General features: G+C 37.9%; 1 protein-coding gene across 1 annotated transcript in view; it reads right to left on the reverse strand.

Moving 5' to 3' along the window:
- dock3 (dedicator of cytokinesis 3) overlaps positions 1-22,550 on the reverse strand; it is a 201,097-nt gene that overhangs the window by 47,577 nt on the left and 130,970 nt on the right. The window contains 6 exon segments of the mRNA XM_036559488.1: positions 2,290-2,437; positions 4,091-4,151; positions 4,489-4,570; positions 13,651-13,805; positions 14,243-14,284; positions 21,229-21,313. Coding sequence (XP_036415381.1) covers positions 2,290-2,437; positions 4,091-4,151; positions 4,489-4,570; positions 13,651-13,805; positions 14,243-14,284; positions 21,229-21,313 — 573 coding nt within the window.

Raw genomic sequence — 22,550 nt, forward strand, 5'->3', positions numbered from 1 at the left:
AGAGGCTAACAGGATGTGACCCTAAACCTTAAAAGCTCTAAACCTAAGCCATGAAATTTTATTGTGGCTTTTCTGCCCAGGCCAGTTAAAGAGGTGGACTTGTTAAGTCCATCACATCAGATCAAATCTTAAGTACATTCTCAAGCATCTGAGCATCAAAACCACTAAAAGATTTTTTTTCTTTTTTATGAAAGAGTGTGTAGTGTAAAGGTTCTGTGCTGTAAAAATACGTTGAAAAATATTAATAGTCATCCTAAATGCTCCCTGGGGCCAAGAGAAACAATGACAGAGCAACGGCAGTCTTTCTCTCTTTTGTCTCTTCTACACTCACAGCAACATGAGCCCAGGGCTTGATACCACATGATTACCTGTCAGCATGAATGCTGGGTATCACAAGAAAGTGTTGCTGGTTGTTCGCCCCCATCTTTTTTCTCTTTACCAGTTCTGCTTGTTCCCAAGACAACAAAAGGGATGACATTCTCTGCATTGGTGCACACAAAGGTAATGGAAGTCTATGATGGAGGGAGCTGCGAGTGAAATGTCTGCTACACATTCCAGCAGGAGGATTTCAGAGGCTCTAAGCTTGAGTTTCTAGGCTTTCAGAGAATATGCACTGTGTGTTGTGTTCCACGGTCAAGCAAGTATTCTGCCCAATAGGATGTACACTGTACACAGTGTACACAAAAATCTGAGCATATTGAGCAAAAGTCCAAATTATTCATCTTTCCAAGGTCTAGACTCTGAGATGGTCTGTTCTGAGAAAATTACCAGCTTTTTAGCTTAATTAATAAATGTTCTTCTTTTTTCTATTTCCTTTTCTCAGTGATGGCTTCTTCACAGCTACACATCCTTTTCAGACCCATAGCATTGAGTTGTCTCTTCAAAGTAGGATGGACAGAAACATCTGTGGATTTTTCAGATCTGAAGCAAAAGCAGATCTGATTTTCTCCTCTCTCTCAAAGATGAAAACTTTAAGTGCTGTTTATCTTATGGGGACAGTTTGAACTACAGGTTTGAAAACTCATGTTTTCTCACCTTGACTTTCCCTTTCCTTAAGCGAGTGAATCGTATATCTAATCCCCTCGGTAATTACCCATTAAAAATGAATGACATGTACTTAATGGCCATTTTGAATGGAAATTAAACAAATATAGGGTGGTCTTTTGTCGGAGACCATCTGTAGCAGGAGTACTTAATCTTAGAGGGCTCAGTGTCCAGCACATTTTGGTGATTTCCCTCAACATACCTGGGTAACTCATCAGTTAGCTGCCAGATTTAGTAGATGTGTTTGAGCAGGGAAATTACCAAACTCTGTTGAAAAAAACAGCCCTTGAGGGCTATCCTGTCAAGGTTTCATGCATTAGTCACTGACCCTTCACCTATAAATCTACCGTAATGCAGGTTTCACACACAACCCTGCTCTACACATCTGATCCAGCTAACCAATGACTTTTAACACAGTCATTTGTTGGATGTTTCAGAACAGGTTAGAAAGCAGTTCTCTAGGAGATCTACCAGGAGAGTTGGTGATCACTGGTTTAGTGTTTTCTTGGCGTAATGCACCTAACTGAACTCAGGACTTGTGCATATGTGAGATGGATAGCTTCAATGAACAGTGATTTGGACACCTCTGCTCTATAGGTTACTGTGCAAGTTATGTTCCATCGAAAATCTCAATTAAACACCATTAAGACAAACAGGTTTTGCAATTCCAGGAATGAAACTCTACTTTACCAGCCCTCAGCTGACAACATATGGAAGCTATAAAGGTAGATTGAGATGGTACTCTCCACAAAGTAACACCACCGCAAGACTTGGCAGACTAGAGTTTGATTCTTTGTCTGGGCAAGCACACCACACTATAACAATAAGAGTCCTCTGGCAAGACTCCAAAAGCTACATTCCTCCAAACACTGTAAAATGTTTCAATTGTAAGCTACCTCATATCAGAGGGCCAAATGCCATAAATGTAAAAATGTAAACTCGGCATTACAAAAAATCTTAGCACCGAATGTGCAAAGAAGAAGAACAGAAGAAATTCAGTTGCACTGAGAGACAAGAGAAAAAAAATCTATTCTAACTTCATTCAAATGATCAGCGATAGCTAATTTCCACACAAACTCACACAAAGTCAGTGTTCTAAGTATGTCATCAATCACTAATGGGCTCAATGTAGCATTAGCCCTGCATTTTCATGACAAATTCACCATAACGGTACAATCTTTCATCACAGAGACACTCCAGCCTCTAGCGTGAGTGTGTGCTTCTGTGTATGCTGCAGACACTCACGTGTAAACTTTCAGTACAAAGTCTTTCTCCTCCTTGAGTTCAGAAATGGTTTGCAGCACGTCGCTCATGGCCAACACGGCGCAGCCGTAGGGCCGTCTGTAATGTACATGAGGAGGGCCCTTCTTCGAGTCATTCAGAAGCATCCTCCCTGCAAACAGAACCAACACATTAGCATGTCAACATTCAAACATTCTACACCGCCAGGGAAATGGCTGATGACATTACATCGCAGTCAAATCAATACTGGTGGAACGTTGAAGTCAAGTCAGTCCCATAAATCATCAGACTGCATTTCTGGAATACCACTGCTTAGAATTTTTTTCTAATCTACCACAACTGATACCAGTCATAGAAGGCCTGAATATTTGCTGATTTGTTGAACTGGGTTTGTCAAAATAAGAAAATTGCTAACCAGCTGTGCTATGGTCCATATGGAACAATATTAATGTCACTTCATGGGACTGTATGTAAAAAGTCTGTGAAAATAAAATTAAATGATCGTTTGTGATGAAATTTTTAATTCCCAATTTTCATTTATTTTGATTTTTCATATGGATTGCAAAAACTAGTCAACTAGCTAACTAATAATTCCACAAGGTGCTGCTGTGGGCAGCAGACAACTATTTAACGACAGTGCCTCAGTTTAGTAATGAAACACGGCGGCTAAAACAAAAATAGTGAAGACTTCAGAAAGCAGGTTTTTTGCTAAACACAAAGCCCAAAGGACTTCATTAGTGTGAAAATACTACATTAGATGAAACCAATTCCACTGCAGGATGTGTAAAACCACAATGTAATACAAGCCAGACCAGACCAGGCAAGTTTGGCTATCGGAAACTTGAAAAGGGCTATTTAACTGACATGCAAAACAACCAATCATAGATTGTTTAGTGTGACGTGTGCGCAATGAAAACAAAGCTACATGGTTTATCAAGAATTAAGGATATATCATTTACTTTTTTACTAATGGCTTCAAACTAAACTCTTAAATAGCTTTTAAACAGGATAGTGTGACCTTTTTCAGTCCAGTGACTAACTCAATCTCATAGCTGTGAGGAGATCACTAATGACTGTTACTAACATTAAGTTTGGTAAACAACCATTTGTCTCCCATCAGACTGATTAAACTGGTGCCCAGAGACACAGATAGCCACAACTGGTGAGATTCTAAGAGCTGTGGTAATTGTACTCAAGTACTATGTATAGCCTCATCAGTCGTCTCTGTTTTAGTGTGCATTTTACGTCAGACAGTGTGTGTAACTCTGTGAACAGAGCATCTGAGCATGCACCGCACCTCAAAATGCAGTATCTCTCACAAGCCCCTACCAGTAAGCTGCTAGCAGAACACATTTTATTGACCCTCACTGACAACTAGTCAACTACTTTTTCAAAAGACTAGTCTAATCCTTAATATATGCAAAACAAATGAAATGTACCTCTTAATTTTTACATACTCATTTAAAATAATGTAAATTCGATTAAACACTGTCACTGCTACACAATCATATATAGCATAGCTATATCACTAAAACAGATCAAGCCAATGTAACTATACAAATATAAACTACAGAAGTGTCTCCCTTTGATGGGGCCAGTCTACAGTGTTCTGGGCCTTTTTTTGGCTTTGTGAGCCAAAATAGACAATACCATAGTTACATAACAGCGCTTGAGATGCAAGCGCCACAGCAGGTGAGGTGCTTGGAAACTGGAGTGTGAAGGGAGTGGACGAAAGGAAGGCAGGGGCTTTAGTTCTGGTTCACTGGGTCTAAATTAAGACTGGGAACATTAAAGGGGCACTCACCAGTCCTGATCACTTGAGCAACAATGTACAGGTCTCTCTTCATGTCCTTATTGCTTAGGTCCTGCAGAGATACAGAGAGGGTCGAGGTGCATGGAGCAAATAATGTCAATTTTACAGAACAGAATCCTTGCAATTGTATTCAATGAACTTAATCTGCACAGTTTATACTCACAATATAAATTAATCTCTTATGCATATTGTGAAGCTTCACATATTATGTCAGTACTTGTATAGTTAAATGTAGAGTTATTCTGCCAATTGTCTATTTTCAAGCAATATGTAAATGCATGCAGACTCCATTTTTTTAAAAGCCCAGTGATGACAAACTCAAGCAATATCATATGTAAACATCACTTGCATTTGTAAACCCATTTTGCCACCATAATAGCGGCCTTTACCGTAAACAACGCGCAGAGTCGGTCAACTTTCTCTGGGTTCTTTGGGCCTCCATTTTTGTTGAGCCTCACCATGAACTTCTCACTGCAACAAAACATTGAAATAGTTTAAGTGGCACTAAAATCGTACACTTCATTTGCCAGCACCTAGCAGCTTCATCACATAACAACTCAATGAGCCCTGTTGTTCCTTAATCCAAACATCCCTGTGTAACGTCAATTAAATCCTGCCTCCTGCGGGTGCTCTAACTCAGTTCCAGCTTTATCGGAGGAAAAAGGAGGTGGGTGGTTAATAACGTCCCGTATCCTCTCCTCATCTTCTGTGGGGGGTCCATGGAGGCAGGGATGGAGAGACAGAGGGATGACAGGGGGAAGATGGAAAAGTGGGCAGCTCTAATCAGATCAGAGGGAGCAGAGGCGCACACTTTCTGTCTGCAGCAATCCAGCCTAATGGAGTCAAGGGCGCCGGCAGGGCACTAATAGGGCTGAAAACTCAGCCAGTGTCCCCGAGCCTGAAGGGTGTCAGGGTTATAAGAATTTGTGAGAACCAGAAATGGAGAGTGGAATCTATTTGCGTCACAGCCAAAAGAAAAAATAAAGAGTTGGACCACATACAAATTTAGGCACTAAATCAATGCATTTGATGAAGATGTATTTGACATAATGCAGTTTTCTGAACACTGGCTCAAATGTGCCATTTTCTGGCCTGTAAACAACATTTAACATCGTACTGCTACTATTAACGGTGGGTGATGCAGTGAAAACATAACCACAGTAGTTCAATATTTTTTCAATACAACACTTTTCAAAACATATTCTCATATTCAGTTTTTCTGGGTTTTGTGAACAACTACGAACAGACACAATACATCAGTAAACCTGTGGTGCCACATTTTTAAGGCTATGAAAAACTATTAGTATGATGTTTTTCAGTAACCATGCTACATAACACAGACATAACCATGCCATACACATGGTTTGAATAGAAATATAACAGTGTCATGTTACCATTACCGGTAATTCTCATGACATGCCAAGTGTACTCTAGTTAGCCTTTATGACATGAATTTTTTTTTTGTTGATAATAGTAACATGACACTGTCATAGTACCGGAAATAATCTGCCAAGTTCTGTCTTAGGATAAGCTTTTGCAAAAATAAACCATGTAAGAAGGAGCACAAGAGACAAACACACTAGCAGTAAAGTTCTGAAGTCGCAAAACAAACAGGAAGAAAGGGAGATATACTAATAAGAAGGTGTTTCTGAACATATATCACTTTGGCAACTTTGTCTAATTATACTTAAATCTTTTATCCTAAGGACTACTCCTGCATTTTACAGTTTTCACGATACATCTACAGACTCAAATATGAAATTTCCAACCATTTTCTCAGGAGTGGTTAGTCACCAAAATAAGAACAGCATAATGCTTAAAAACTGATGGGCCATGCTGTGCGTGTAGTACTTTGAAATACCTTCTTTAGGTTTACACTTGCTGTTGGTGCTTGTTAAAAAGTTCTCTTCTTTCCAAGAAATGCATCCCAAGTCGCTCAAGCAAATGCTACACACGCCTTCATCATCTGAACCAAAATGGACTAAAATCAGTGGATTGCCATCTGGATGGTCAGTTGTGGCTTCTAAGCCTCTCCACCGCACTCAGAATTGCCAACTCGACACAGATGACTGCTTTAGTGGGACACATTGACTTATCGCTCACACTCACAATATAATGTGTGGAGGGTGTTTTTTCAAGCATTTCATTTTTAGATAAGCAAGAAGGACAATGGTACCCAACAAGCCACATGAAGACCAACAGAACTTATGTGCAGAGACAGAGGGGTAGAGGCAAGAATGAAATGTAACTCTTTGCTATTTTTAAAGTTTCAAACCTAAAAAAATGATCAGGGATTCAAAAACTATTAAATTAGACAATGGGACTCCTCACAACTGCACAAGACCTGGTAGACTACCAAAACCAATGGAAAAACAGTACTTAAAGATTTTATCTCTGAGGAGAGAAAATCTGTGTTTCTGTCCATCCTTCCACTGTGAGAACACAACATAATACTATAGGTCTGAAAGGATGTGTAGCCGTCAAGAAGCCATTAATGAAAAAACGGAAATGGCCAAAAATGAAGAACATTTAGAAATCAAACAAAGAAGCCACTGGTGTGTTTTTTTTTTTAGAACAATGGACAATGTTCACCGCCAAGGTCTAGGCCTCAACACCAAGGAATGTGTTTGGGATTACTTGGGATCATGAGAAGCATAAAATGCAACCAACCTCTAAGACTGACCTGGAGGTGAGGAAAAAGGAAAAGCAAAAAACGGACACGCTAAATAGTGAAAAACTTTATTTTATATTTAGTTGTTGAGACTGTATAATAACTTCCACTTAACAGCCATTTTGTTTGGAATTTAAATAAATGCTAAGTGCTCTTTTACTTGTGTATACCTGGGTATGTGTCTCTGCACACCAACACTGAAGAACAAATTCCTGTACCTCTAAGTATACGAGCTGACTCAATGATTTCACATGCACCCCTGCCAAGAATGCCCGATCAGCTAGCTGGAAAACAACATCTCTCCCTAGAGGAGACAACACTGTCCTCTGGCAGTGATGACAGGTATTCATTAAAGCCTTTCACCATTAACACAGCAGTATTATTTCTCCGGCTTTGTTCTATTCAAGTGCCGCTCAGGCTATTGTGCGGAAAGCTACTGCCTTTCAAGGAGCAATCATTAGCTTGAGGCACACATGCTAACAGCACGGTTACCGGCTCAAGTACGAAAAGGGCGCTAGGTTACAAGGTTGATGTATGATCTACCTAACATAAAGAGACATGTTCAGAAAGCCACACTGGCCTGAAAAAGAAGCAGGAATTGATAGAATGGCAAAGCAAGAAGTACTGAACCATGGGACAATGCATCAATCAAGTACTGGCTCAGAGAAGACTTTATGGTTGAGCGGTTGTTATGTAACCAGTGGTGAAGGACAATCAACACGTTCCAAAGAGAGTGATTGAGTCAATGAAAGAAAATGTAAATGAAGCACACAGCAGCTTTAAATCCAGCTGTGAAAAAGAAGGCATGAAAAGTTTGATTGACACAAGTACGCCTTAATGATAGTCCATGTGGCGTGGGATGAGTTAAAATGAAGTGGCTGTGTCTATAGGATTCTTTTCATGTAAAGGTCAAGACTCCAATGTTACACATCAATGTTGCAGTGGGTTCACGATGCCACTGTAATATGGACATCAGTCCATATTTTAAACACAACACGTACAGTGTACACTTGACAACGGACAAATACATGTTGACAAAAAGAAGGAATCTTGTGAATAGCACTGAAGATATATTCCATCAATGTTTCATTAAAGTCCTTGAGCCTCACTGGCATGGCAGCAGTGTTATGTGGAAATGGGGGTGGGAGAGTAACGAGACACAGGGGGAGAGCTCAGGGGGCCACAGGGGGTGAGTGCAGCCAGCTGTTGTAGATAATGTATGGGGAGGGAATGGGAGAGGCCTGATAAAAGGCTGTACAGATGGTCTGCTGGTGGGGAGAGTAGATGTGGTGCTGAAAGAACAGTTCCTTGCCTTCCTGACAGCTTCCAACAGTACCTTCTGTGTGAGACATGGGGAGAATCCCAACATACTGTGCAATTACAGTACTGTGTACAAGTCAGATACCACAAGTTACACTTTTCAGGAGATCTTTCTGAGTAGATTAGGATGGAAGGGGAAATTTTGAAACTATGTGAAAAAACAGGAGTTTCTAAAGCCGTCACAGGTAACCAGCTTCTATCTTTGAATTAGAGAGGATAAAATCAAGCTCCACTCTTGCTTCAGATCTGAAAAAAAATCCACAAGTGTTTCTATTCATCCTTCCATTGTGAGAAGACAACTTAGCACTATGGGTCTAAAAAAAGGTGTAGCTAAAAACAGACAAAAAAGAACAAAATTTCCAAAGCAAAGAATTTGCTGGTATACTTAAAACAATGGACTGACCACCCCAGAGTTTAGACCTCCCAATCATTGAATGTGTTTAAGATTACCTGGATCATGAGATGCAGAAAATGCAACTTCTAGGGCTGAACTTTTGGGCATGTGAAAAAATCCCTGTAGATTTCTTTGAAAAACTAAAAGCAAATCTCCCAAAAGAATGGAAGCTGTAATAAAGACAAATGAAGAACACAATAAATCCTGAAAAAAAATATGTTTAGTTGTTGAGGGTTCTGAGAATTTTTTTTGTTAAAAACATGCTTTCTGCTTGAAAACTCTGAAAACAGAATTGTACTAAATAAATGACATAGTTATTGAATTTTGCACAGTCCTGTATATTTGCATTCCAAATAAGTGCGGGCTGAATACAGCCTGACCCAAGCAGACTCGACCCATTGCACCAATCTGAACCTTACCTCAACCTGCCCACCACCAAACAGAGACCAAATACAATTCAATATTTCATTAGCAACAGTGCTTGCTAACTTACTTTAGAAACAGTGTTAAACAATGACAGACACCATTAGCTCACTGATCATCAAAATTAAAAATCAGTAGCTTTTAATTATCACCTATTCCAAATTAAGCTTAAGTTCTACTTAAATTGATTTATTTATTAAAAGTATTTAGGCTACATAATGTGGTGCTCTCATGTTGGCCTCATTAACCCCAGCAGACCTCTGTGCAAACAAAACAAAGGTATTAAAACCAGAGAGAAAGAATGAAGTAGAGAGAAAAACCAAAGTAGGGGTAAATGCAGGTCAAAATCTGTTAAAGGTAAAAGCTTTGACAGATGTGAACATGAAATTCAATTATGTTAAACAAATATTTAAGAAATGCTGTCCAAACTTGAGTCAGTCAGGTTCTGAAATATATGTCAAGCTCTACTTGAATATCAATGTGTAGGCAAAACGGAAGAAAACCACTGCTTCAATACCTGTTAAAAGGCTTTGATCCAAAAGTCCACACTCTTGATGGCACTTCAATAAGCCCTCAGACTTATAGCTTATAAATGTCTAATCTGTCTTTGCTTAATTACAAAGAGGTGCAATATAATTTTGGGCTGACCCTGTAGCCCACTCCAAGGTAAGGGAAGAGTGGACAGCTTTCGAGTGGGAGGCTGCTGGCCCATTGCTGGACTGTCAAACCTCTGATGAGTGGGTGGACAAAGAGAGAGATAGAGAGAGAAAGAGGCTGAGGGAGAGTGAATAATCTTTTGGCTAACATTAGACCCTGCTGGTGGTGCTTATGTAACGTTACACTGCATGCACCTTCAAAAATGTGAACCAAAACAGTGTTAGTGATACCTAGGGTAAGCTGCACAACGTGTTTTATGATGATTCTATTAAGTAAGTGATTCTATTGAATAAAAATGAACAAAAAATGATATACATATATTATGTATTATATACATATCATTACAGAAATCATTCTATTTTTCTGAATTCCTAGAAAGCCCTGAGAGTTATTGTAGAGATATTGGAAGTGTGGCAGATCATATATTGAGTTTGATTTAGTACGTTTTTAATAGGTTACTAGTAACATTTACCTAAGTTATGTTTTGCACTGCACCCCCAACCTATGTCGCTTCTGACCTCCAGGGTCTATCAGTGATTTCAGTAGCTTCTAGTTGCAAAATAAGTTGCCAGAAAAACAGTAAAAATCAATGTTTTCATACATATTTTGCTCAAAAGCATCCCCTCTGAAACTGTGGGAAATGAATGAAGTGAAAATCCCATGTCACTTATTACCAATTTGTTATCATGCAATAGATTGCTATTAAAGGCCTGTATGTAAAACTGGGTTGCAGAAGAAACAAAATGTCAGCCTTCTTCTAGGATAATATTAGCAGAAGAAGAGGTAACTGGAGCAAAACTAAATGCACTTTGGAAAAGTATGTGTAGATGTGTCCCAAGGCTCAGTGAGGGAGTTCCTATGAGGGTGTTTCTAGCTCTGACAGCACGGCAAAAAATAATGATTGCCTCCCCAGTTGGAGCTCATTTCCTCTTCCTGTTAGTGCCAAGCCTCAAGGGATGAGAAAGCTCTTGACAACACATTTCCCTAAGACGTTAGCCAAGCTCTGAGTAGAAGGAGCCATTTTAGGCTGATGACCTATGTCCAGCTGTCTCTATGCAAATCTTTTTTTCTGAGTATTATAACAGAATTTGTAAAGCTGGCTAAACAGTTCTGTTGAGCAAAGTCCAAGCGAGGCTATTTCACAGCACTGAGACGATTCTACAAAATGACGGGTATTGGAAAAGAACCAATATAAGGGTCTCTATCTCTACAGACTCTAGGCAAGGCAAGGCAAGGCAAGTTTATTTATATAGCACCTTTCAAACACTGCTGTCATTCAAAGTGTTTTATAAATGAGAAAATTCAGAGTCAGAGTTAAAAAAAGTAAAGTAAGCACAAATAGAAAAATATAATTGAAAACAACATTAAAGACATTTATTTATATTTATATATCAGTAATGTTACACAAGTAAGCCTGTGGCAATCACTGATGTCTGCACTATGAAAGAATCTTCATTACATAATAGATAGTCTTGATCCTAAAATCTGATTGGCTGAGACTGGCATTTGAAGCTGTTGTAAAATACCCATAAATTATATAAACAGCTGGCCAGAAAAAATGTTAATTGCAATTATTTTTAACAATAAACTACAGAGGCTTGCCCATCCAGCATTCTTTTGAAATCAAGGCATCTGAAGAGTTCAAGGGAGGGAGCTTGTTCTCATTTGCATTTCTACTCTTCTGGGAAGACTTTACGCTACATGTTTAAACATTGCTAGGAGGATCTGATTGCATTCACCACAAGAGCATAAGTTAGGCCAGGTACTGATGTTGGAAGATTAGTTCAGGATTACAAATGCCACTCCAACTCATCCCATAGGTACTTAATGCAGCTGCACTATTCTAGAGAGCACAGTTCTATTGCTCCAAAGCACAAAGCTGGGGAAGCTTTATACCCCTCTAGCTGATGCCTGGCATTATGCACACAGTTCAATGCCTGAGTCAGAAATGGGTGGACCTTAAAGTAGCTTAATTCACTACTTAAAATCTGGATACTTTTGGACATACCGTGTATTTATAGAATATTCGTGCATTTTTATCATATTTTGTTTTATCATAGTTGTTTAAGGTGGTTTAGCTTCACTAAATGACCTTTGGTCACATGGTCTCGCGGCTTACTGCTTTACTATGTCCTGTAGTCTTACCATACTGAGAAGCACAAGTCTACTTCAACTGCAAAATCCAACCAAAACAAACACTAAAAAGAAGAGCTATGCATACTGCAGTATCTTTAGACAATCAAAAGGCACTGCTATACAAAGAAAGCCGGAACAGTGTGTCACCCACCTTAGCTGGCGGGAAAACAACAATCTGTGATTAAAAATAGTGGTTACACTAACACAGCTGCAAGAGGAACACTCAGGCGCCATCAAAGGGCATTTCATACATAAATATGCAGGCTCATCAAAGTTTTTCAGTCTCATCCTCCCTCTCTTCAGACAGTTCTGAAGACCAGAAACAGAATGTGACACAAGTGATTCCTTTCCAGTAGTTACACAGGGCAACAAGAGAGCTGCACAAGTCTTTTTCCTGATACAACTAGTTGAGCTGTTTTTTCAACAATGGCCAACTGTGAATTTTCTATCTGAATGAATTTTAACTGTAATATCCTCCCCACTTTAAAGACAAGGTCTCATAACATGTTTAGAAGCCGGTTGAGGAAAAAACCTGAATACAGTTGATAATGTGTATCATTTAACCTTATAAATGGATTTTCCAAACAAATGATTTCTTTGAAAGCCAATAAGAAGACAGGCCAACACTGAAAGAATAAAACACCTCCATATGTTTACTGAGATGTGGGTAAAGGCAGTTTTTATATTATTATTATCATTATTATTCAGTTGTCTGTTGCTAATTCATTTACTAAAAGTACATAGTTTGGTGAAAAACTTACTTTTGATAGGTGAAAATCTTACTTCAGTCTTTCAGTGTCCCACTTACTTGCTATTAGCACTAACCTGATATACTACATCTATATGTAATTTTATTTATCACAGTCAACTTTCTCCATATTACTACGTTGCCCTGTTATATTTACTGAGCTGTCCCAGAGACTTCTTCTATCCTTACACAGATTGATAAACAGCTCTTCTTCCATCAAAAGATTACGTCCTAATAACTTCATATTTTTAAGAAACTGAGATGTAGTTAGTGTAATCTACATTAAGTGACAACCTAAGAACCATGTGTGTGCAATGTTGTGTTTTCCTATCATCACTGTCATAACCATGTAGCTCAGTTTTTCTTGTTTTTCATTTATTATTATTATCTTTGATATCATTTGAAAATGGCAGCTGTCACTTGTGAGTCCACTGTGTGAAACTGTCATGAGTAAAAGACCTTCAGAAATGCTCTAATAGTACTTTTAATAACATGTTAAATATAATAGTATACATTTAAGTTAAGAATGTTTTTCCTGTTCCAATAAAGACACCAGTTTGAAGACATTATATTTTGTAACAAAATACAAGTTTTTTGTGTATTTTGGCATGTCGAATAACAAATAATTGATGGAAAAAATACTGAAAAAATCATTAAAATATGCATCAATGTTAGTACACTTGCTTGGGGTGGAGATGTTTTTTGCAGATAAAAAAAAAGTTAAAAATTATGATGGAAAAGTGCTGAATAAAAAATGTAAATGCAAACAGTCATCTGATCACATGATCACGTTTCTGTTTTTGCACAGCAGTAGCTGCAAAACATGACAGAAGGCAGAAAGTACCAGTGGAATTAATTTAAAATGAAAACCTACATTAATCTCATCAAAGGAAAAAACAGTAAAATAACAGAAGCTGCTGCAGCTGATTTACAGACATTTCTTGAACCTTTATGTTCAGTTTCTACAATCTTTAGATTTAAAATCTAGCACAAAATTAAACAAAACAGTAACAAGAAGCTGCTCAACTTTATTCTCTTGTATAGAACTGACGGAAGTGTAGCCTATTTTGCATTTCATCTTGAATATAATTGAACTGCTTGATGTAATGTGCTTTAACATTCATCTCAATGAAAATATTTTATTATACTTGGAACTATCATGATTCAAATGGGATAATTTGACTTCTCAGAATGCTCCTCACCTTATATGCTTGCCCTCCCTAAGGTCGTAAAGGGAAAAGAAGATGTCTGTGTCTTCGCCAATGGTGTTATAGGTGAAGCTCTTGAGATTGACAAAGAGATGGTGTGGTACAGGTATCCGACAGGCATCGCCATGACGCTGCCGCACGCTGTCCCCCTAAGACACAAAAGCAGATAGTCACGTTTATTAGCATTAGCATACAGCTTGAACGCTAAATTACAACAGCATGTACAGCACAAAAGCACTGTTCACTGTTAATATATAAATAAAAGTGCACAAGAACAGGATACAAACTAGGTGCTTTGCATAGACATTTAACAATTCATGAATATGTATGAACATCACTAGTTTTCTGCTGGCAAAGCCTGTGACCTGCAGACGAACTTACAACTCTAAGACATTTGCAAAATCACACTTAGTTTTTCTCTTCCACACTGTTAACAAGGTGTTTCAAACAGGTTTTGCAACAGTTTGTGTCAGCTTTCAGCCCAAAGACAACAATGACCTATACGAAAGGGCTAAGTGTTTGGTGCAAAGAAAAAGCATTGTGAAAGGTGGTGACTTTATTCAAACAGGAAAGAACAAATTTTTACCTGGGTTGTGCTTTGCTGGACGCTGTGTCTGCTGGACAGATGCTGGAAGGGTGGGGGGTAGGAGAAAGATGGGAAGAAAGCAAGAAAATCTTTCAGTAGACATGTCTTATAAGAATCCTAAGTGATATGTATGTCTGGTTCAGTTAGAGTCTAGCAGGTGAACAACATTGCATTGTCAGGTGTGTCTCAAGTGGATGTGGGGGAAAGCCTGAGGCAAAAACACTGAACCATACTGACTAAAACATACTGACATAAGGGAAAAAACAGTGGCTACTGGCCTTCTAGAAGCAATGAGCAAACATAGCAATCTCTTACTGGATACTGAACACCTACAAGAAATACTTTCAATATACCACTGTAATACCTAAAAGTCTAATCAAATTCAGCCCCTTAAATGGCCAGGACCTGCCAGCAGGTCCAAACTTTTATAACACCTATATAACCTTTTGCACTGTGGCCTTAATATATAATAAGCCTGGGATTTTAAGACACATTTATTATATTCTGGAAAAGCAGAACATTTATGCAATGCTAGGCATCTGTACTAAATTGTATGTTTTACAAATTTTACTGCACTTGTAACCCTTTAAAATGAACAGTTTCATTTCGGCCCCATTTCAAATTTTTATAAAAGTGCATTGGTATTGGCATCAACAGATACAGCAATGCACAAAAGCCACAGACAACCTTTCATTTATTATCAGGTCAGGTTATTTATTTTTCAGGAAATATTACATGTAAGAGTTTCCGTAGTTTAAAAAATCATTAAAAGATATAGAAAAAAATAAGACTCCTAACAACTGTACAAGACCTGGTATTAATACCAAAACTGTTCCCATCAGATAAACAGTAACTAAATCTTTCAATTAAGCTTCACTCTTGCTTCAGTTTAAAAAAAAGAAATTTACAGGTGTTTCTGTCCATCCTCTCACTGTGAGAAGACAACTCAGCGCTACGGATCAGAAAGGACAGCTACTGGTATTCTCAGAACAACGAACTGACCACACCAGAGCCCAGACTTCATCATCATTGAATGAGTTTTATAGCTGGATTGTGAGAAGCAGAAAATGCAACAACTTCTAAAACTGAAGTTTGGAGATGTGGAAAAATATTCCTGCGGATTTCCAGAACAGAACAGAACAAAAACCAGAACAAAAGCTGTAATAAAAGCAAAAGGCAGACACTAAATATAAAAACAAAATATATTTAACTGTTCAGAAAATGTGTATATATAAATATATATAAAATGTACATATATACAAAATCAAACATTTTCTGACAGTGATGTTTCAGAGTGGAAGACTATAATGTTACACATTTCAGAGCTTTCCTCCTTTTCATTTATACATGTCTGTGTCATACCGAGTGTGATAAGGATCTAGAGGAGGAGCAGAGCAGCTGTGAGCTCAGGAACAATGGAGAAGTCTGAGCGGATATATTCACAGCAGGGGCCTAAATACAACTTTCACATGCGCTGGAACCTTTAACTGTACATGAACAGACATTTAAGCATGCACAGTGATGTGTTTTCATTTGCATCTCAGTGATAAAATAAAGGCATCACATACGTGCACCCCCAAGTACTGATGCACAAAGACTCACATTCGCATCCATCACTCACTAACCACACATGAATAAGTGTACATACACACTGGTGTTGCATCTCATCTGCAACAGACATTGCAGCAAACACGTGCTCAGCGGCAAGACAAAAAACTGCAGACATGTACATACACACCCACACACATACACACACAAACACAGACACACACACATCTCTAGGGCTCGGGTAAATGATGAAGCACTGCACACATGCATGTACATCATTGAGGTGATAATAGGCCTGTAATGTTCTATAACAAGATCTCTCTCTCTCACACACACACACACACCCCAGTAGCTTCCCACTCTAATGCATAGGGACCCATTCATATTTAAAAGCATTTATGGTTTATCCCTCCATTTTACCTTCTACTTTGTTTTATTTTGTTTTCATTTTATTATATTTTAATTTAGATTTTTTTTCTTGTAGCACTGAAAATTCTGCAAATTCTTTTTATTATTGAGTAATAAAATGTTTCTCTCTGTGCTAATGTACTTTAGTTTGTTAGCACAACCGCTACAAATGCTACACACAACTGCTATGGCAGACAAACACATTCATACCCATCATTCTTCAATCTCACACACTATCTGTTATGAAACCGTTTATAAAGAACAAGTTTAACACTGTGATGTAAAGCGAAGACATGCACGCACGCACACACACACAGTTCTTTGCTGTAGGGCCTGAGTGAATTATGAAGCTTCTACTCAGGACACGTTTTGTTCTCTGGTGCCTTCCCCAGCGTTCAGCATAAATTACTGCGCGATCAGTGCAGCCCCACATCTGTGAACACACCAGTGGGCATGTACAGATACGACGGCAGATTAAAACCAACTCACAAGCCTAAAGCCTTATCTGATCATGTTCTGCATGTGTAACTTTGACACGGATTAAACGACAGCAAGGTTTCTGACATCGCCAAAGAGTAAAGCACGGCAGCGGCAAGAGGTACGCTGAAAACCAGCGAGGTTCCATCAGCTACTCAAGGTCTAATTTAGAAAAACTTTAAAAACAAATATCTTCCTTCTGTTCTCAGTTTTTTATCATTAGGAAGGCTAAATGCATGCCTTGAGGGACTCATTAATCCAGAATGGTGCCTAAGAGCAAAGCTAGTAAGCATGGCCTACATTTTCAGAACTTTTCTGCAATTATAATGTTTGAGAGAAGATTTGGTTACAGCAGTCCTATGTAGGTTCGTTACATTATTCCCCAGTACACTGCCTTTTCGTTGCATGATTTTTTTTACAGGTGAATTTGCTGAACATACTACACAAAATGGCACATGGCAGGAACTCAGACATGACCAGATGGCATGTAAAATGTTCCTGGCATTTCTTATTACTCCCTGGGGATCAAATATGAAGTGAAATATGGAGCAAGTAGTTACAAAGCAAAAATGTATGTGAGTGAATTTAGAGAAAATGGAACACAACCCTATGAAATTTATCTATAATAGGGCTCTGAAGACTACACTACACTACACAAACCCTGCAAAAACTGAAGGTGTACAGCAGTTTTTTGATGCTTTTAGGCAACAAAAAATGCAGACTTCATAGCCCTGCATTCTTTGTTGTTATTTTTGGTACTGGCAAGGAATTCCTTGGCCTCCACAAACTCTTTTGAATCATACACCTTCAAAAGCCCTCTTCCACAAAGAACTCGAGCAGTCTGTTCTCTTGTTAGATCTATCTGATCTTGGAGGTTTTTGGCTTGTGGGCTCTATAAGCTAAACATTAGGGTAAGCACCCGAACCTTCAGATCAACAGACAGAGCATCTTCTGAATCCCAGGCTTAGTGGGTTTATGCTGAAAATCAACATCAACATTTGAAGGCTAGCTCTGCTACAACTTTACAATGTCACTTTATAATACATTTGCTAATAGAATAGCAATCAATCAATGATTAAAGTGTTTACAATCTAGGTAACACTTTATATGCAGTCTATCCCCATAAGGATGGCTTTCTTTGTCAGTAATTATAATCACTGAACAGAACTGATACAGAATGAAATTAAAGAAAACTTTTTGTAAACATTTTACCGAATCCATGCTACATTATATTAATATAATCATCTCATAAACATGTTATGGAAGATGTCATATGCTGTCATGAGTGGACATGACTGATTATGTCCAGTAATAAAACAGCACCTTGTTACCCTTACCATTTCGCATTACCATGTATGATGTCATGATGGCTAAATAGAGTACATAGCCTAAATTATTTTGTGACAAGCAAACATTATGGTAACTGTCATAATAATAAACAGCAATGGTGACATGGCACTCTTATATTACTGACCAAATGTGTTATGTTATGACAGCTCACAACAACTATGACAACTTCCATGACATGTTTATGGCATAATTTTGTCAATGATATGTAGCAGGATTCAAGTAGTGCCAAAAAGTTCCTGTTTGTGCTCTGTTTTCCTGTTTGTGCTCTGCAATAAGAGAAAGAAAAATATTTTTGCATCAAACACTCATAAAATCAATTCATTTTCCTTTATATCAATACAATGTCATTTACTTCATAAAGCATATCTCATGTCACCTTGTAAATATCGATATAAGCTGTTCATAAATACTTAAACATTGTTTATTAAATACATTCTTCAATGCTTATGCTTGTGCTATGTAGTCATTATGTAGCCTTCAAATTAACTGTATTTTAAAGTTACTTTAAAATACTTAAAAAGAATTATATAAAGTCTGATTTTTCTCTCCCTTGTCGTATCTCCCTCGGTTCCTTCTGTTTTTTACTGGCTATCGAACCGTGCGCTTCTAATTCATTTGCGACAGGGAAAAATGGCAATGAAAAATGAGTGTAGGAGGAGGAGGAGGTGAGAAGCGAGCCTCCCTGCCATCTCCCCTCTAAAATCAGTGCCAGCCAACAGGTCCTGTGGTGCTGCCAGACCACAGTGCCAAGGCCAGTAAGGCACTGCCTGCTCCATGCCAACCTCCGCCATCACTGTAACGATCGTCCTGGCAGTGCTTTGGCCACTGTCCTGTCCTGATGGTGTTTTTTCTGCATCAGGTATTTTGAGACACAGATTAATCCATTAATCCATGATAAGTACTGCTACAAACAAAGAACGATGGTTATGTTTTGTTGTAATAACAAAAACATACGTTTGCCCCCATTCTAGGGGTACGGTACATAAATGATGTGCGAAATAATTAGCTGGCTGATTTGTGAACATGTGAATGTTCAATTAATACTTCTTTGTTTGAAAAATCTATTTGGACACATATGATTTATGCACACTATAAATCCATGGTTTGAACGCTTTCTGGCATGCTATCTTTAGACGATGTTTGCTGTAGAGCTTGGTGCCAATATTCAGCCTCCAACACTGCAAACATTGATTCGAAGGCCTTGCAGTAAGACAGTATATTTAGATACTTCAGCATCACATGGTGTAGTGGGAGAGGTGTAGTAGGCAGGACTGAAAATAGTGCTGAGCAAAAGACCAACAGTTTAAGTATTTGAAGACAAGTGTAAATGCAATCACACATACACACACACTTGCACACTTTACACATACAGCAAACATAATAATAATAATAATAATAATAATACTTATATTTTGTAAGCATTTAAGAAATAAAATGCTTACTTTAAATGGACCTTTTATGAACATTTGTACGTCTGTGAATAAACTGTTGTAATATGTTTACACCTAAACACATCATCTATAATCTGCGCCAGTAGACAATCTTGTCCCACTTTAATTGCATAGTTCTTAACAGAACTGTCTGGAAGTCTGTAATTTATTAACAAACTATCTGGTGAATTCACAACAGCATTATGTTTGGAATAAGGCGCAGAACCAGTGTTAGGTTAGGGCATGGCTTAGGATTTGGGTTGAGTCCACACCGGCTCCAGTCCACACCGCTTGTGCTAGACGTCTTACATCTATTAAAAGCAAGCCCTTAAGTGCTGCTGAGTAATCCGTTTATACATTGTTTTTACCATTTAAAATAACAGTTTACTAAATGTGATGATCTTGGTGGGCCAGCAGTTGCAGACAACTGCGCTGTACTAATGCTATGTGGACGACACTTTTCTTAATTCAATGAAAAATAAAAACATGACTGTGATTTCACTGCAATAAACAGATCTGCTGTTTGTACTGTTGAGTTTTAAACATGCTGTAAAACTGTTTAATTAGAAAAGAAAACGAGAAAAAACATGTTTTTAAGGAGCTGAGTCAGGGCTATGGTACTACCCTTATTTATTTAAGATGATTCCTCAAACAAGACATTCCAACCTCTTACCACAGGTTTTGCACTGAGCATTTTTCTTATCGTGCTGTAATCTGAAGTGATCCCACACGAGATTTCTTCTTCTTACTCTGTGAGCTTCCAAGGCCATGTGAAAAGTGATGGTTTGTTGTTGTATTCTAAATCAAGGTCACATGGATGACTGGCATTTATGATGAATTAAACTAAACCAACTATAATGCATTTACATTAACAATAACAGTTAAAGGCCCTTTGCTGATAAAATTTATTAGAGTTTAGACTACAAATTTTGTGGCTTAAAACAAGACGCTTCTGAATAATAGAGGATCGGATACCTACATAATAAACGAGGGCTCAAATATTCAAATTATTTTGGCCAGTCCCAATAATTTTTGATTTTACTAAAAAAGTTACTGATAAAATAAAGATCTCAGCCAGGAACAAGTACACACAGCAAAAAATTCCCTGAACAACCTAGAAGTCCCTAATTTACCTTTACCTTTATAAAACAATCTATTCCTATTTAATTCTCCACTGTTATTAACTTATAAACCCACAGATGGGCTGTAAGCTTCCTCTGAACCACTGTCAAGTCACGACTGCACCACTTTCTTCACCAATATGAATAAAACATGCAATTTATTCATATAGCCGAGCCATCTTGGGAATGGCACTGTATTTCAAAGTGGAACCTGTTATTTTCTAATTGTCAACCCTACAGGCAGTCTCCTGGCAACGGCTGCATTGGTTATGTGTATATTACACATGTATAAAACTGCTTCAAAAATGTGTGATTATATGCTCCTGCACTGCATTGCACTGCACCAGCATATTAGTCGGACTAATGTCTGACACAGCCGAATGTCACAGAGGAACACTATTTAACCGACCAAACACAGTGTTAAGACTTGTTTCGAGTTGAACAAAGCCACCATGATGGAAAATTACACCTCTTTTTCTGTAAATTGAACTATCAGTGTGAAGACTGTTTCACAAGGTAACACCGTGGACCCTCTTAGCAGTTTTGTTTAACACACATGCTAATATCTGTGATCTGCCCAGCGCTAACAAGTGATTATGGTGATCACAGTTTGCAAACAATTTGCGTGTGTTATAGCGGCTGGAACACTCACCATTTTGTAGAGGTCTGAAACGCTAATCTGGTCTGCGTCTACCATTTCAAAGTCTTTCCTTGGTACAAGATCCAGGCCTAAGTGTCTGTTGAAGAAAACAAAAGGAGATATAGTTGTAGGGGTGCTGGAGGCAAGAATGAAGAAAGGGTATTTAGATTAATGAGTCAAGTTTAAAATATCTAGAATGACTGTGGCTAGTCAAACAGTGCTGAACCTGTTGTGGTGGCTGTAACATGCATTAAGTAAGCTGAACATAAGGTTTCCACAAATGCATAGCTGTTGTTGTACTGTGTTATGCTAACAGGTGTGTGCCTCGCTGCTTCTCGGTTAAAGCTTTTTAAAGCAGAACGCTGTCAGGGGCACCAGCAGTAAATAGTGACTTGGCAAGTTTCTAATACCAAGCATAAATAAAGCTCCACTAATCCCCTGGGTGTCCTGTCTCTCATTTAGAGAATAGATTTGAGTAAATTTACTAATTTCATTACTAACTGTATGTTTGATAGTATTAACATTTATTTATATTTTTATTCAAACTATACAAATAAAGTTTCCTCACTTTTTGAGACTAGACATATGATTATAGATATAAGATAAAAAAAATATTTGGTATAGAATATTATGGAGATTTTCTTCACATTCGCATACGCATGACATGTTTAAAGGAAATCAAAAGTGGTTCTTCTATTAAATCTCTCCTAAGAACCCTTTTTTGTCATTGATCTTTTTAAAGAGTTTAAATGAGAAAAACTTGCATCTCTCAAGATCATATGAATACAAAAATGATCCTTTAGTTTATTCTGCTATTGAGATTTCAAATTTGTCCCATCATGACACAAACAGGATGCCTTAAAAATAAATGCAAATTAAAAACAAACACTAATTAATTTATTGAACCATTAGAATACATTGAGCAAGCAAAGGCTGATGAGCTACATGCAATTACAGAACAGGCTGATGAGTAAGATGAATGCTTCTCATTTATCGCTTCAAGGTACTCTTAACTACATGAATACATTATATTATGCCTGCAAGTAAATAAGGGGACTTTTAATTGATGCTGCAAGGTACAACATATGCCAAAATACAACAGCCAGTATTTTCTTAATAACGTGTCTATTTTACCTTTTATAAAGAAGGGCTGATAAAGCGCTTACAAGCGTCCATGTATAAGAAAAATCTGACATTGTACATCAATGTTTACTTCTATACGAAACAATACACATAAACTCTTTTATAGGTCATTCAGTTAGAATGGTGAACTAAGAGGGATTACATATTACAGACAAAGGCCAATGTAGCAGCATGACTGAATTTGCCTGGTG

Source organism: Colossoma macropomum, unplaced genomic scaffold (genome assembly GCF_904425465.1).
Source record: "Colossoma macropomum unplaced genomic scaffold, Colossoma_macropomum, whole genome shotgun sequence".
Taxonomy (NCBI): Eukaryota; Metazoa; Chordata; class Actinopteri; order Characiformes; family Serrasalmidae; genus Colossoma; species Colossoma macropomum.